This window comes from Grus americana, chromosome 4, assembly GCF_028858705.1.
Source record: "Grus americana isolate bGruAme1 chromosome 4, bGruAme1.mat, whole genome shotgun sequence".
Lineage (NCBI taxonomy): Eukaryota > Metazoa > Chordata > Aves > Gruiformes > Gruidae > Grus > Grus americana.
This window is the reverse complement of record NC_072855.1, coordinates 59,231,351-59,248,549: the sequence shown is the minus strand read 5'-3', so window position 1 is coordinate 59,248,549 and position 17,199 is coordinate 59,231,351. Positions and strand designations below refer to the sequence as shown.

The 17,199-nt window shown below is 41.9% G+C and overlaps 1 protein-coding gene across 1 annotated transcript in view; it reads right to left on the bottom strand.

Moving 5' to 3' along the window:
- LOC129206064 (transmembrane protease serine 11E-like) overlaps positions 1-17,199 on the bottom strand; it is a 42,478-nt gene extending 25,279 nt beyond the window's left edge. Inside the window, exons 1-3 of the mRNA XM_054824694.1 lie at positions 17,036-17,199; positions 8,884-9,005; positions 8,033-8,151 (exon numbers count right to left, since the gene is read on the bottom strand). Of these exons, the coding sequence (XP_054680669.1) occupies positions 8,033-8,151; positions 8,884-9,005; positions 17,036-17,199 (405 nt within the window). The remainder of the gene's footprint in view (positions 1-8,032; positions 8,152-8,883; positions 9,006-17,035) is intronic.

The window sequence follows — 17,199 nt, the reverse complement described above, 5'->3', positions numbered from 1 at the left end:
TTTCATTATAGCTATGTAATAGTGACAACTGGAATTAAGGTCACCTCAGTATTCCCATTCCTACTCCCTGCTTTCAATTGTCCATAATTAGCTTCCTAAAACTTTCACACTGCCATTGAAATTTTGTCCTCTTAGGGAGGAGATTTTCCAACTTTCGGAGAGAAAATCAAGTTTGGAGAGAAAACCATCTGGGCCAATATCCAGAGAAGGGCTTTTGTGTGTTTCTTGGGGTTTTTTCCCCAAAAGTATGCTTTTCCCAGGAAAATTAATCTGCACCCTCTGTTTTTTTAAGCAATACTTAGAGGGAGGAGCTGAAATACAGGAGCGAATAGCTTTTAGGAAGAGAATACTTTTATGAAATCTAAGGAAGATCAATAGTGATGTACTCAGGTTACAAGTGCCCAAATACCATCAACCACACAAGTTCAGTACTGAATTTGGATTCTCCCTTTTGACAACACCTTGTTCTAAACAACCACTCTCCTGACAGGTCAGATTTTGATCTCAGTGACACCAGTTCACATCTTGAATCACTTCATTGATTTAATTGCCTGTAAACAATGCAGTAATTCTGGATTATGGGTCTATAATTAAGATAAGATTCTACCCTTAATCACACACACTATTGATAACTGCCCTTTATTTCATTTTGAATTCCTTCTTCCAGCTCAGGTTCACATCCATTTTTCTTGTGCACATTTTATAGCTTTTCTTGCCACATACTGGATCTGAATTAGAGTTACTTATTTTGAGGGTGGGAGGTGTCTTCTTATGATTTTTCTGCCTTGATGAACCAAGAGAAAAATGAAGAAGAAAAATCAGCTTGTATGCCTATTACTTGAGAAAATTACATTGTATTAGTAAGTCAAAGAATCAATGAAGTTGAAGGATTGTTGAATTTAAGTTACAGAAAAAGTTGGATATTAGGCACATTGTTTATAACTAACCATTTCATCCTGGAAATTAATGCTATTTAAGTAGACCACACTGATGGTTTGAGATCTTACAGGTGAGGAAAAACACTAAGCTACAGCTTGATGCACTACACTGCATCAGCTCATGCTAGCATTTTAAAGTACTTTGTACTTTCCTCAATATTTTTTGAGTTTCCTCTGCTACTGTGACCTGTGGAAATAGGAAAAACTGGAAACAAAAGTTAAAGCAAGAAAGCATCTCAGTTTTTAAATCAATGCAGTATATGCCTATGCCAGTTGTCTTTCTCTTCTTTTGATTTCAACAGGAATTTCTGGAAAAAGCATCAAAAGTGAGATGCAAGTGCTTTCTGTGAGTTATTTCCTCTCTCAGTGTACAGCATTTCACCTATATCTTTAAGGCCACACCTGTATATATACACACTGACAATCGAGTGTGCTGTCAACCTCTAATTCCAGAGCTAAATAAACAAGTCGCTACACTGTCATCTTGGCCACTGTTACATTGCCATGTTTCCCAGTTGGCTGAATTACCGAGGAAAGACGCTTTCTGCTTTGTTTCTAGCCCCAGTCACCCATAGAGGGCACCCTTATTGTACCGTGCTAGTCCAAGGACAATGCTTCCTATTTGTGAGAACCGTTCCCTTAAAATAGAGCTTTTAAAGCAGAAGTTGTCAAATGCCCTACATTTATTTTACGATTTTTTTTTCTCAAAATGCTTCTTAAAGATCTTTTTTGCATAGATAAAAGATTTTTTTTTCCATTTTACAACATTATTTTACAGAACAAGAACAAAGGGAGAGGATTGTTAGAAAGTCTCTAAAAAGCTTCATTTTCAAAGCTTCATTTTCCTGGCTTTTGTACTATAAATGCAATTCTAAATAAAATTGCCTTCAGTGAAGAACAAGAAAAACTTTCAATAAAAGTTCTGTTCTTTTCACCTCATATAGGTACTAAGCAAGTACTTGAGGGAGCACATACAGAGCCTAGGAATACTTGCGTTTAAATAAGGACTTAGATTTTAAATTTTGGGATCCATATCTGAAATCACTACCAAATTGCTTTTGAAACTTATTACAATCAGGAACATTCTTACTCAGTTTGGTCTGGGTGGTGCAGGACTCTGAAAAATCTTTGGAAAGATTTGGCTGGTGCAGCTACCATAATTTCTCTTTCTGTGATCTGTCCAATTTATCTTCAATTTTCTTTTGTTTCAGGGGCTGGGAGGGGAAAATAAGTGTTTTGTGGGAGGTGAGGGGGAACAGCACACATGCAGCAAATGAAGCTACATGACATATGTAGATACTTGTACTTTTCAACTTGCTGTAAAAAAGAGAATCATGTTAGACTCCCTTGAACTTCAGCACACTCCCTTTTCTTGGGGCACATTCAGTTATCACCTCTAAATTAGTCCTCACGGTCTGTTTTTCCAGAGCAAATAGTCTTTAGGAGTGTTTCTAAAACCTGCTGCCTTGGGGATCTGCTTCTACTGAATTAACCTCCCGACCCAAGGGCCATGAGGCACTGATCGAGCAAGCCACACATTTCTGAGCTTTTCCTTAACACCCACATAGAAGGTATCACAAACACGCCTCGTATACAGTTTCAGCCAGCTTCGCAGCTAGCTCTTGGCTCTGAAGTCATTTGTATTTCACCTCCCTCTCTCTCCCAAATATACACACACACGCTTCTGCTCCCCAGGAAGAGGTGAGTCACGTCTGACCCTAAAAAGGCCAAGTGTCATAAAACAGCGGTCTCATCTACTCACTCACTGCTGTCTGTCTTTTCTGCTAGGTTTCCTTTGAGTTCACCTCAGATGGAAACCTCAGCCAGTACTTCAGGCTTTGGCCTTGCAAATGTGACAGTAAGCTATTCACAACTCAAATGATACAAGGTACTTCCTGATGTCATGGCCATGACTACAAGCTTACCACTGGGTATAAAGCAGATAGTCTTTCAGTTACAAGCATCCTGTTGAAAGCTAACCCATTCACCAAACAAGGTTATCAGGTATTAAAGCTCTGCTTTCCACAGAAACATAAGTGTCTACATGGGAGTTAGAAGAGAACAAACACAAAAAAACTCAAGTATTGTGATGAGGGTGAATAAAACCTAAGTGTGCCAAAGGAACTAGGTGGGTCCTTTCCTGATTACCCATAGGCACTTGAAAAATTCTTTCCTATCTCAGGGGATCTCTTCAGGTCCTGAAGTGGCTTTATGGATTTGGCCTTTCAACCTTCTCCAACTCAGTTCCCTGTCTGCACAAAGGAGACATCAGTGCCCAGGGGCTGGGAAACTGCGGGGTGCTTTGATTGTAATTGAATTGTGCTGAAGCAGCTGAGAATCTGCACCACTGAGCATGTAGAGGACAAAGTAAGCTCCCATTGCACCCTGCTGGCATCCTTCATCCTTCGCGGTGGTGGCACAGAGGGCAACTAAGCAGAGGCATTGGATTCAGCTAACAAGCCCTGTTTGTGAGCCACAAAGTGGCAGGGATGTGCAGATCTCCAGAGAACTACTGAGTACCAAATGCTGCACTTAGTCGTTGGGATCCTCACTCACCTTAGCAGCACAAAGAATGGGGGGGGGGGGGGGGGGGAGTGCGTGGCACCTGCCTGCCCCTTGGCTTCTCCTCCCTTGTAGTGAGAGAAATGTGTTAACAACCTCTAAAATCATCATCTCCCAAGGGAGAAAACTGCCTCCTTCCTTACCAGCTCCAGTACAGGGACTGATCAGTCAGTCCTTAAACTGACTGAGAACAGGCACAGTCATCAGAACTATTGTGCAGAATTTTCCTGTGGTATCACAAGTGCCTCTGCAATACCCAGTAGAGACACTATTTCTAAATTAAACCCACACTAATTCAATTCTACCAGACAGGACAAACTTCAAGAGCTGTATTCATTAAAAACTTTTCCCAACATCTGTACTTAAGGACACAGAAGATTCTCTTATCACTTGAAGTCACTGAAGCAAGATGTCTGTTTCTAAAAGATATGTCCTGACACACAATGCTGAGTCCCAAGGCAAGTTACCTGATGAAATTCCATGACTTCGATAGAAATATTGGGATAGGCAGTACCAGGGGAAGTACCCAGGTATCCTCTTAATACAATCCCCAACCACTCTGCCCAGATACAGCCAGTTAGTTCTGTGTGGGTTTCAGATGGTGGAAGGACAGATGAGAGCCCAGGTGCCTTGTGGGTGATAAAACAACAGGGGAAATCCATGCCGGTCCATTCCATGGCTCAAGGCACTCACAGAAAGAAAACAAACACCTTGCCTCTCCCCCAGCCACCCAATTAGCCAAGGAGGGAGCCATGCTACACTCATACCCGAGGAGCATCCATCCACCCAATCCACGGCCTGGCTTACCATCACATGGGAGCAGGAGAGCATAGGGGATAATGGACAGGGCATAGCCCCAGAAGCAGGGGAGGGTACAGTGTCTAATACAAGAGTCCACAAAGGCACATGGACTGGGACAGGGAGAAGCAGCCTGACAGCATGGCTGGGAACAGCTCTGGCCAGAGGAGAAAGAGACAGGGGGATACTAGGTGCCTGGGAAAGGAGAAGGGTGGCATACGTTCTCCTTGAAGAAGGGAAAGCCCACAACATCTAGGACAAAGTATTGGAAAGTCATTGTAGTGGTAAAAAGAGCAGACAGGTACATTTGCAGCCCAACAGTGGGCAGGGTAAAGGGTGATGTCCATTTTTATTGAGCAAGCAGCCATGTATTGAAGGCATCACATGCTGTGGCTGCTTGGTATCCACTACTCTCTCACATATAGACACTTGCCAGTCTTCAGCTGCAACAATTCTCATTAAGATGGGCTTGATGAGCTCATTTCAAGCCCTCCTGAATGTACACCTCCTTCCCCTGGGGTCAAAGTTGACTTTCCACACTGGACACAAAGCCTCCACCCTCCTCCCTGCACACAAGGCAGTTAGTGCTGCTGCCCAGAGTAGGCAACTGGGATCATCCCAGTCACCCAGGTCTATCTAGAGCTGGCTGTCTCAGCTCCCTGCACACTTTGGGGTGTCAGAAGGGCTGAAGAAGCAAAGCTTAGAGCGGGGCCTTGGAAATGTCTCCTGGGATGCTGTCAGTAAGAGGGTAGTTGGAGCCTCCAAGGCATTCTTGGGAAATCTGAAAGAATTAATACATTTTGTGGGAGGAGAAAAAAATCCAAGTCTGGTGCAGGAGTTGGAGAAAAACAGTGGGTAAAAGTTGTGCAGATCAGCCAAGCATTAAGTGAACCAACTATAAAATAGAGGCTCCTTGGGGAAGAAGCCGCTAAGGCTGTGACTGTGCCCTTTTTATCCAGTGCAAGACGGGATGGTCTAGCACAGTGCATTTTAGCTTGGCAAGGGAAGAACAACTGGTCCAGAAACAAGGAGGCTCTGGTGAGCTAGAACATCTCTTTCCACAGTGGCATTCAGTCAGGTCTACTTTTTCAAGAGAGCACAAAGGAAACCCTCACAGCTGTTTGCAGGAAGTCAGGCAAGGAGCAAAGACCTTTCATCATCTGTTCCTCAGTCCCCCCAGCTCCACCCCACAAGACATTTTCCAGACTTTCCAGTCAGCCCTGAGATGTTGACTGGTGCACCAGCTTCATCAGCTCTCTGGCATGATCTCGCTGCATTCCCTCCCACCTTCAATGAGATAAGAGAGTCCGGGAATGTCGTTCACACAATGGGTGTTACTACTCAACTCTGGAAACCAAAGCAAACATCAGGACATTTACTGCCAGTCCCAAGGAAGATGTGGGGTAACATCCCTATAGGAGCAAAAACATTTTTCCTGGTGAAACATCAACTGTGAAAAGAGCTCCTTTCAGGGTTGTTCTGGGGACAAAAGAAGGAGGCTTCATCAGGGAGGGATCAGAGAAGGGAGAACTTGGCAGGGAGTTACTCTAAGTCAGGTAATTTGAATGCTTCTGATTATCAGAGATGACTCACTTCTGTTCACTTTGCACCAAGTATTGTGAAAGACATTGCATTTATCTGCATTGACTCACTGTTTCACAACATGAGCTCAAGGTATCGTTACGACTATGACAATGGGAAGGCTTGGACATCCAAAACCCTGACACCAGCCTGCAAGACACTGCAAAGGACTTTGGTAAATCCAGACAAAACAGGAAAGGCAATAAAAAACTCAACTCTCTCCTCTATTAAAGAGATGGTGTGAAAACCCTGAAAATAAAAACGCAGATGCTCTGAGACAGCTGTCTGTCAAGTCAAGAGATATTTCTGCCTCTGGAAAGATTGCTTTGATTTTTATCACCACAAGCTGAGTTTTGCTTGTAGAGAATCAGACTTACAAGGAACATACTGTTATTCATTAGTGTATGGAGTCACTTTAAATAAGCTTATGGACAATTCTCAATCTCATACATCCTTGTTAGATGGAACACCTGGAGCTAAAACCAGAAGAAGTCAAAGTTTATGGCAGGAGCCATTTATATCAGCTGACCTAAAATTACAGCAAAGAACTTGCCAAATTTGAGAGGGGGAGGTAGAAGTTAATGGCTGAATTAAAGACAGCTCGCAAGAAAAGTCACAGGAATGAAGGAAAGGCAACATAGTTCTCTGTATGTTTGTTATGGTGTTACTTATCAGGTACAATTAACATGCTCAGAAATAATGGTTCTCACTGCTCAACCAGCACTGGTATTTACTGTCACTACTGTCAGAAGTGCTCGACATCCATAGAGAAGACAGGGTTTCTAAAGCATTGGCTTCCATTCAAACATCTAAATTAATAGCCATGTTCAGAGGAAATCTGACTGCATTGAACAATGTCTGAAAGAACTTCTTAGCTAAATTAAGTGTTTCTTTGCCAAAGGAGCCACATTTTTAAAAAATGAAGAGGGAACGGAGTGGGAGAAAGGGATACAACTTTACTCAATGAAGCATTATTCCTCAGACTTCTCCCCAGGCCTTGCCTTCCTCCCCCCTCAGCAATACACAATGTCTTCTTGGTCAGGGAGAACATTCCCTCTCCAAGGTCCTACATCACAAGCTTAAAAACCTGCAATTATTAGGTAATAGTTGTAAAGTGGTAGCACCTAAGTAAATGCAGCTTATGTAAGACTCTGTACATGAAGACATGCACCAGGAGCACATCTTGGGAAATATGGTACGGTCCCTGGTAGGCAAAGAGGGCAGAAAGGAAACAAGTACAGAAAAGAGGACAACTTGACTAAGATCTCCAAGGCCCTCAGCTGTGGAGCCAGAAAGATGCTAGCACTTCCAAACCCCTATGTAGCACCCTACATCTCCAGAACAATGTTCAGCACAGCTCACATTTTGTTGTGGACAAGTGGCATGGCCCTAAATTAAATGACAGTGGGGCCCAAAGCATTGATTGTCCTATTAACTGAGTATCTGTGCAAGGTTGCTAAACAGGAGGTAAGAGATAGACATCGGACTCTGATGAATGAAACACAAAAAGATACAAGCACAATCACATGCTTATTGCTGTAAAGAGCTGAACTCTGTAATTAACATCCGTGGGGAAGTGTCTCAAAGAGAAAACAAGAAAGGAAATTGCAATGTGTCTATTTATTTCCATAGCTACTGTATGACTGAGAGACACTCAGCAGCCTCTGCTATTTGTAGGAGGGTTTCCCAACAAAACATACCGAAGGCGCGGGAAAAGGGCTCATGTATTGTTTTCTCAACACACAGCAACAGCCTGGCAGGTAGAGTTCCCCACCCCGTAAAGGAGAGGGTGTAAAAGCATGCTTTCCTCAGAGACAGTGGGGCATAAATCACAAAGTCAGGCTTAGGGCAGTGAAAGAGAAGACACACAGAAATTATTAGTGATATAGGAGGAAGCTGAGATTATTGTCAATATCTACTTGTCCTCCATGCAGGGACAAAGAGAGGTGATGTGCTAGAACAAGCAGACTGGCAAGTGCCTGGTCTGCCAGGTATGATCATGACTCTCATGCTATCCATTTCCCAGGTCTGCTAACCATGGGGGCTCAGGGTACACCAGACACCTGTGGTCTAAGAGTGTGCTGTTCACGTTAATGACTCTTGTATTATCACATGGTCCTGAACAACAGAAAGGCACAATGGTCCACACTTACCAGTCTCTCAACCCTCTCACTCAGGTCTCTAAACCTTCCCGAGGACTGTCTGGACAATTCATTATTGTACCGGATGTTCGTGATTTTTATGTTGCCACTGTAATAGAACAGCTTCTGATCTGTAAGGGAAAGAAGAGGAACAGGCAATACCGAAAGAATCAAGATGAATGAACCTTAGAGAAACACTTGGGGCTGACTGATATCCAGATATCTAGGGAGCAGATGAGCCTTCACCTGTATCCAACCCATTCAAATACGGCTTTGAAAAGCTAGGAGTCCAGGAGTGAGAACTCAGTTGATCTAAGCCAAGTAGTGACAAAAAGCCCAGTTTCCCCAACAGTTACATTTGTGGCCAAATATTCATATTACCACTTTGGCCGCATGCAGGATCACAAGCCGCGTCTTGCCAGTCAGCTACCTTCCTTCCTGGCCTGTATGCCCACTCAACTCCAAGCCCTGGCAGGCGGCTGCTGGTGATCAGGGCAAGGGAACAGAGAAACACCACAGGTAGAGAGAAGCAGAAGGCTTTGTTTGTCACTCGCGTAAGGGAGACCAAAAGACTTGTGTGTTGACCTCACCACAGAAGTACATCATGACGAAGATGTGAAAAGAGTGAAAGCAAGTGAAAGCCAACAGAAACCACAACCCTAAACCACCCTGCACAGCAGGAAATGTTCCTAAGAGATGTGCAAAGATGCTAAGTGAGAAAAGAGAGCTCTAGAGAAGCCGGTGTTTTTCCCCAAGTGAGCTTTCGACAGACTGATGAAAATCAAACTCCCAGCATTGTGTGGCACAACAAGCACAAAGGAAATGCACTGAACAGGATCAGTGATATGTTATGTAAAACTTACCATATGCCAGAAAATAAACTAGGAGACCAATGGTGACAGCTGCTGCCACTGCTGTTCCAATAACAATCAGAGCAATTTTCCAGGGTTCAAGATGTCTTATTTTGATGGCTGGCTGATGAATTCTGAAGGAAAATTAGAACAACAAAGGGAAAAGATTAATAAGAGGTCCTTTTCTATTTAAAATCCCCAAAAATGAAGCTAAAGTTTTCTCCCTCAGCATCAGCTGATTCTTCCCAGCAGTATTAATCGACTTCTCACCCAACACCCTTGAAAATGAAACCATGACTCAAGACTATTTTGAAATAGATTTTGGGATATGCTAGAAATCACAGAACACAGTTGGTTGGGTTTGAGGGGGGTATTTATTTTTTAATATTAGGGCCAAATTAAATAGGAGTCTCACTAAGCACTTTCTTATGTGACTCCCGACTGGAAATTTGCAAGAATAAAACTTATTTTTCATCTAGGTGAACTTTCATACAGCAGTGTAGGCAGCTTTCAATTGGTTAAACAAATCAGTTATCACAGACAGATTCGCACCTTTGGTCCCAAAACTTCTTTGTGCAATAAAATCGGTAAAAAAGCATCCCATGTTTTGTATAGTACATATCTGTACATTATCCGAGCTGCTCAGTCCATTTCAGCCTGCAAAGCAGGGCTGGACAAAAAAAAGAAAAAGAGATTTCAGAGGGCCAGCCTCTGCTTCCTGTTTTACTCAGACTAAATCTAAAAGCAAAAGGCAAGCACTGCTTTAAGCAGCATTTGCTGAAGTGATGGAATGACAGAGAAGGGCAAGGACATGTGAGCGGACCAGGGAACATAGGTTCTTACTAGATACTTCTCTCTGCCGTGCTCTTAATTACACAGGTGTTAATCCAAATTAACTCAAGGAAAGTCAACAGTCAGTAGGTCAGTGTTATAGTTAAAGAAAAAACTGCCTGAAAAAGGTTACTTAGTGAATTCTACCTTCGGCTATAAACTCAAAGACATGTGAAGATCCTTAAAGCCATTTTTCTATTATGTTATCAGCTATTACAACATACAGAACAGGAAGCCACAATTTTTGGCAGAGTCCTTCACTCTAGAGCCAGCTACTTCACTCATGCAATCATGCACACCTTCAGGTTAAGGTACAGCCTCCCCCACAAAAGCAGGCTGCAGGGATCCTCTCCTGAGGGTATGAGGCATCTCAGTGAGTTCCCACATTCATAAAGAAATATATATAGCTCACTTCCAGAACACATACCTCATGAGCCGTTAAGTTTAAATACATTAAAATAAGTTGAAAATAATTGCAAGTGACCACTGCAGCTGCATGCACAAATGGGACAGCAAGCACACTGTGCACTGTACATCAATATCAAAGCTGGTTCTGATATTTCGTTCTAATTTCATTGTAAAGCCTTACACTTACAGCCTTATTACTTCGGCTTGGAAAACAACTGACTCAGGCTGAATACCGTGACATTTGATAGAGTAAAAATGTGAATTCTCATTTGTCACTCATATCTCTTCTGACTTGTCCTGGATCTCCTAGCTAGTGTTTCCTTAGTCCTGCTATCCTCTAAAACAGCTATTAATTAACCTCACATCTGATTTGCTTCAAAATACACCTGTGAATCCACAGCAGGGGGAAAAAAACCCCAAACCCAACAGAAATCAGTCCTGTTAAGATTTTGGAGATGAGCAGCTCCAAAGTTATTTCTAAGACTACTGTATGGAAGTTGCCTTAAAACTTTAACTGGAGAAACAAAAATATGCAGGTATAAGTAGTCAGGACTCCACCTCATTAAGAATAATATCACTCAATAGTACCTCCTAGGTGAAACCATAAAGTCAGTGGCAAGTTCAGCTTTAATTTGTCATGTGCATTTGATGGGGGTTTTTTCCTGCCACTCCAGGTAGTAGTCCTTTGCCTGGCTTATATGCTTTGCAAATATTTCTACTATGTTTCAAGTGAGACTAAGTTAGAAAAAAAGCCAACAAAACAAAAAACCACATTTCACTTGACACAACCTACTCACATTCATTCTTGTAGATACTCTCATTTAAAAAGCAGTTGTCTTGATTAAGCTGCACAGAAGGAAAAACGCTCAGAAGGTCTTTCAGCTATAATGATCCTGGCATAGCCCCAAACCAAAATGCCGGTTTTGAGAAGCCCATTTGAAAGGCTGGATGCCACCTCTAAACCACAGCAGGTGAGCATGAAGAAATTACTATCATATCAGTGAAAGAGCGGTTTCAGACCAGATGTAACATGGCTGGGACACAGTTAAATATTGAGTACTATATAATTTGAAAACTTTTCAGCATTCTTTTGTACATAGTGTAACATTTTTTATAACTCTTATTTCTTCCCTTTCAAGTATCATTTAGCAAACAGAAATCTCAGTCCACAACAGTTACTCACACGCAATTCTACTCACACACGTGACTTTCACTTAATTCATGAAACCTGTTTGAGAGCATAATTTCAAAGAGGTGCAGAGGGGACTCAGCATCAGCTTCTGAACGAAATTGTTCAGACTAGCAGCTGTTTGATAAATACATCTTAGAAAGTCAATTAAGGGGGGGGAAGGGGGGGCTGTTTTGGGACTTGGGATGTCTTTTTTTTCCTCCTTTTTTTCTGAATAAACTTTCCCCCTTCCTTTTAAATAACAACATGAAACAACTGTTAAGGTTTACTCTCCACTCCTAATTCATTTTAAAAACAAAAATTGGTTTTAAAAACAAGAGGTATTTTTGAGTACATTGTCCTTGGTTAGGCTGTACCATCTGGATACTTCCCCATTTGAATAGAAGTGCAGACTGAGCACACCAGGAGGATTTCAAATCCAAGTTTTCAAAGATATCTGTGAGACAAAACCACAAAGATTGCTGGGCTGATACTTTTCTATTCCCGTTAACTTTGAACTTTACTGCTGCTTTGCTATGTCTCCTGAGATTCATGCCTCAAAGTTCAATTATTTCATCTGACAAGATGTCCCACTGTGTAAAGTTGGACAGTACTTACAGGGATTCAACACACACAAGAGAAGTAACTATCCCAGAACTGAAACAGCTTCCATCCACACAATGGCCCATCAGAGCTCAAATCCTCTGCGGAGAGCTGATAAAAGTTCAACAGCGGGAATTTATTTTCTCAGATCAAGAGTCAAGCAGTTCCTGCTAACTCCTTGGGAACTATCTGCTCAACAGAGAGGGAACAGGGAGTGTAACCTAGAAATGCACAGCAGGATTCAAAACACTCTGGCTGAGAAGGTCACTGAAATCCTCCAGAGCAGAAATGGAGATTTTAAGCCTGAACCAAATACCAGCTGAAAACCTCCCACTGACCTCAGTGGGCTTATCTGCCTGGGTCCTTTCTGCTTGCAGCCTACATGGTCCTCCCCTCTACCCCGAAGACTCTGCTTTTTCCCAGACAACCATGCCCATGCAGTAATCTTAAATACATTGCAATCAGGGACTCGGTTTCATCTCTTGGCAGAAGACCACCAAGTTCCAAATTAAGATTTGTCCAATTAGGAAAAGAAGTGAAATATTTGTTGACAAAGAGAAACAAAAACCTGATATAAAATTGCCCACACTGACATAACAATTTTACTTGGTTGTTCTCTCTTTGTTTCCTACTAATTCCTAACACTGTCTTGCCTTTTTCAACTGGCATTCAGCTGGCATTTTCCTAGAAATACCCACTGAAACCTTTCCTGAGTGGTGGTAAGTGATTTGGAGCCCTGCATTCTGTACGAGGGTCACCCCCATCAGGAGCATAAAGAAGCGCCCCCGGAACCCTTTCCTCAAGAAGGAGCTCACACCAATAAATGCAGAGCCAGAGGGATCCCTCCCCTTATGCCTTTTACAAGCAGACATAAGAAAGGCACAGCTAATTATGTCTGTTGACTTTTTGTAACAAAGGAGTATCAGGGGGAAAAAAAGTCAGTCTCAAAGAAAAATTTAGAATTTTTACTTAATATCTTGGGTTTTTTAAGGGTGCTGTTCAATAAACGTATCGTAAACATTGCATTAAACAAATCATTCATGTACTTGCCTCACTACAGCCTGAAACTGTTAGTTCACAAGAGAAATAACAGTGTCTTTTACCTATTTGAATTTAGATTCAGTTCTTGCAAAGAAGCAGAATTAAAACTGCCTTCTACGAGACAAACTGTCTGTTTCAGAGGAAGAGCCTCAAAGGTCTTCCTCACCAGGGCAGAAAGCACGCTCTGACACCTGTGGGAAACCCTCCATTACCTGCAGTGAGCTTCATATCAGAGACAGTGTCTAGCTAAGTCAGCATACACCATGAAAGAGAACACAGGCTCTGCTTTGGCATGCACGCACTGACAGTGTCTGCTCAAGAAAGGTGCTGACAGGACAGCCTAACAGCCAAACCTAAAACAGTCAGCTAGAGATGATCTCTTGTGGGCTATTAAATGTGCTTTGGTTTTAGTCCTATAAGAAAGGTATGCTTAGACAGACATTTTCATCACAATTTTTAGAATATATGCGGTACTTCTCTCATATTAAAAAGAGAGACAAACAAAATTTGAGAAAAAAATTGATAAAAGCATTGTACCAGCCTTAGCAATAATTGTAATATATTGTAATATATAATTATTATAAATATATAATAATTGTAATATATAAATACACACATAATAGGACAGTGATGGTGTTTTAATCTACTTACTGAAATAAGTCTGTTTACTGGTATATGAAATGTCACTGTAAAACAACTATACTTAACATCACTCCTGAAGAGTTCTACAAGTTTGATACAACAGATCAGCCCTTCCGCCTTCGTGATAGTCTGTGTGCATCTGTGACAGCTTATATCCACTGAGAATCTGACCCAAAGTACCCAGATTTTCCTGTAGTTTGGAAGCTTACATCTCTGGCTGAATAATAAGGTTTTCCATATTTTATTCTTTATATATAATAAACAATTGCTAGGCTGGGTAGATAAACAGTGAGATGCTGTAATCTAGCAACATATTTTCACTGAACAGAGATGGGCAAATCTCTTCATGGGAGAAATGCTGCTGAAATTAGAAAAGTTTCCTTAGACAAGAGGTTCAGCTAAGACTCTGAAACCCCAGGCGATTCTCCAGTGGCAGAGAAACCGGAGAATTCCCATGTTCAGTTCTGTATGAAATCTGTCCCCCTGTTAACACCAGATCTGTCCACAGATCACATGAAGTTTTCAAATTGTCTTGAATCAGAAGCATCCCCAGCTTTGTGTTAGCTCAACTTCATTCGGAATGAAGATCTCTGTGTAACCAGAAATACAGACATGGACGGAGTATGTGATGAAAGTAGAATGACTTGATTTTAAAATTTTATGCTGACTAAAAGTGCCCAATCATAAAACTGTCCGTGAAAAAATTTAAAGTGAGGCACTTCTGCAACACCCTCTAACAGGAACAGCAGAGTTGCTGGGTTTGCACTGGGGCTTGCTCAGCTAACAAAGAGGACTAGATTTTAAGGCTCAGGAGGAGGTCCTTTCTCATTCTGGTTTTCCTGTCTAAAATGGTCAGAAACTGAGTGAATGTGGCAAGGAAACACAAATGGTACCAATTCCATATGAGTCAAATCAGGTGTGATGAGTACCAGAATCAAAAGTATTTCACTAGGGTTTCCTGGAATCAGGATCTACTCTGGGGCAAACTGACCAGAATAGGTTTCTGTTTGGCACCGTGCAGGAACCACATCTGCCTCCTGCAATAATCAAGGTTAACTCCCACTAATGCCAATGGGACATGAGCGTCCTTGCACCAGGGCTGGTATCCATTTCCTGCTACACCTCAGCAGTCTGTAATTTACATTCATTTTGCCCACCTACTGCATGACAAATTGGTGCGAGTGGCACTGCATTTCCACCTACATATTCACTTTTAGACTACCACATACAACACCAGCTACGCTGTACCTCACCCTGCCAGGGCACGAGACCTTCACAAGGAAGTTGTGGGTAGGACACTGCATTTGCTCCCCAGACTGCAGGACACAGCACAACAGAGAGACAAGACCAGCAAGGCTGTCTACTCCACCCAGTTTTCCTTACCAGCTTTGCTTCCTGAAGGATTTTATGGAGCACATGATCCAACTTAGGTTTGCATGTTGTGAAAAGAGGCATCTTGGAACTAGATAAAACTAATAGTGAAGCACCACTCTTACAACAGACTAAGGAACAGCATGATGAGCTCAAACAGCAAGGCTTACAGCTCCACGCTCAGATCTACATCCCTGCCCAGCAAAGAACTCTGGACATTTAACAGGCTACACAGGGTCTTTGATTAAGGCCAGCCAGTCTCCATCCCTTCCCAAATGTGTAATGTTTAATTATCCAACATAGATTTCCCTTAACGTACTTTAGATTTTATAGTAATCTAAACAACTACTTAAACTAAATCCTTTCCTAACTAGGATCCAACCTAACTGGACTCAGATGTTATTTAACTTCCCTCTAGCACTCTGTTATTAAAATTATTTACACCACTGTTATCAACAAGACATGGCAACTAGATTTACATCTAACTAGAAAAAGGAATGGCTTTTCAATTCTGCTAGGTAGACAACTCTCCCTCTTAATGTAACACACGCAAACTGGTATTCACAACTGATGGAGATTTCTTCCTCACCTGACAGTTAGAGCAGCATAACTTTTAAGGTATGGATATTAAACAGCGCAGAGGATCTTTGAGTATTGAGCAGGGTACCACTAAGGAGCACAGAACCAAAAGCTGAACTCAGTCTTGTCCTAGCAAAGTCAACACTGTATCGACTAAAATGATATTGCCCTCACAAAATGAGAAGAACAGTGAAATGGGCATAAAGAATAATTCTGTCAATCCAGAAACAATGTTTCTACTTCAATATGTCCCTAAATCATTAAAAAACTCTAACTTTTAAAAATACTGAGGATGGAAAAAATAAGTAGTATCTTGCAATCATCCATGCCATTTGCCCAAAGTAATGCCAGAGAGAAGACTAATATTGTAGTCTGTAGCCATCACACACAAAAAATCAGCCATCCAGCCAAATCATTAGGGTGTTAAAAAAAAAAAAAAAAAAAACCAACAAAAAAACCAGGTTATTTTGGATTTTGTTTCTGAGGTCATACTTTTAAGCTTCATCAATCGCTGAGGCAACAACAAAAAACAAACTCAAGGGAGACTGAGCATCTCCTATTGCTACATGAATCCAGGAACCAGAGCGTTCAACAGAAACAACAAATTCCAGGAGGCTCGCTGTACATTTATGTTATGACCAGATCCCTGCTCTGACCCAAAAGAGCATAGGAGAGTGTCCCAGCTGGGAGACTTTTCTTGTAAAAATACTTTGAACTTTCCAGCACTGTCTTAAATATTGTTACAGTAAAACAAAACTAAGGATATCCAACATCTCTGACTGCAGAAAATACTTTCAGATACAAAACACCTTGTCATTACTCACTAGAAATACTGGCTTTCTCCTTAATACTAGGGTCAAAATTGACACCTATAGTGTTCTCCTTATGTAGTTGTGCTGCTGTCACCGGTTTAACTGGGACCTTTCACAGGGTTTGGGGGAAATAATATTGCAACTAGACCTGATCAAAACCCATTGCTTCCCAAAATTGTGTTAACATTTGATTTTGACACAAAAGAGCTTCCTGGAGTCTGCACTGCTGCAATAAAAGCCTGCTGGGAACAGGATAAGACAATCGCAGGGAGGAAAAGTACATGTCAACCTAAGCTATCACCTCATCTGTCCAAACAGAAAGCAAATCTTTGTGATCCTGGCCATACCAGGGAAGGATTTCTCTCTGCATTTCTTACTCCAGCCATACATTATTCTTTCCATCCACACCACAACCTCCAAAACCTCCTTTTCAGCCTGCAACTTATTGTTTAGCTTTCCCTCTGTGTATCACCCCTTTTCAGGCTGCACATTTCAGACAGACAGATCCATGATGTCCCCTAGATCTAAAAGGATGAAAGGGGTAGAGATAGAGCAATGAGGTCCAAGGTCAGGACCTTCCAAGAGAGCAAACAGATTTCTTTTCTGATCTATATATGTCCTTGAAGTCCTAAAGCTCTCCCACAGACAGTATCCTTTACCACCATTACATCTCCAAATCAAACTTGCCAAGTTAAGACGTGCCACCTACTTTTGAAGATCCCATGGTAGGTCCCGGTAGGTCTGGTAGCCTTTCTGACCGCCAACCAAGGTTTGACTAAAGTCTGGACTGCGTAGCGAATGCTGCTGGAAAATGCAGGAGTCGCATTGACTGGTGTGACGGGAAGGGAAAGGTGTTGAATGAAGATCCTTCAT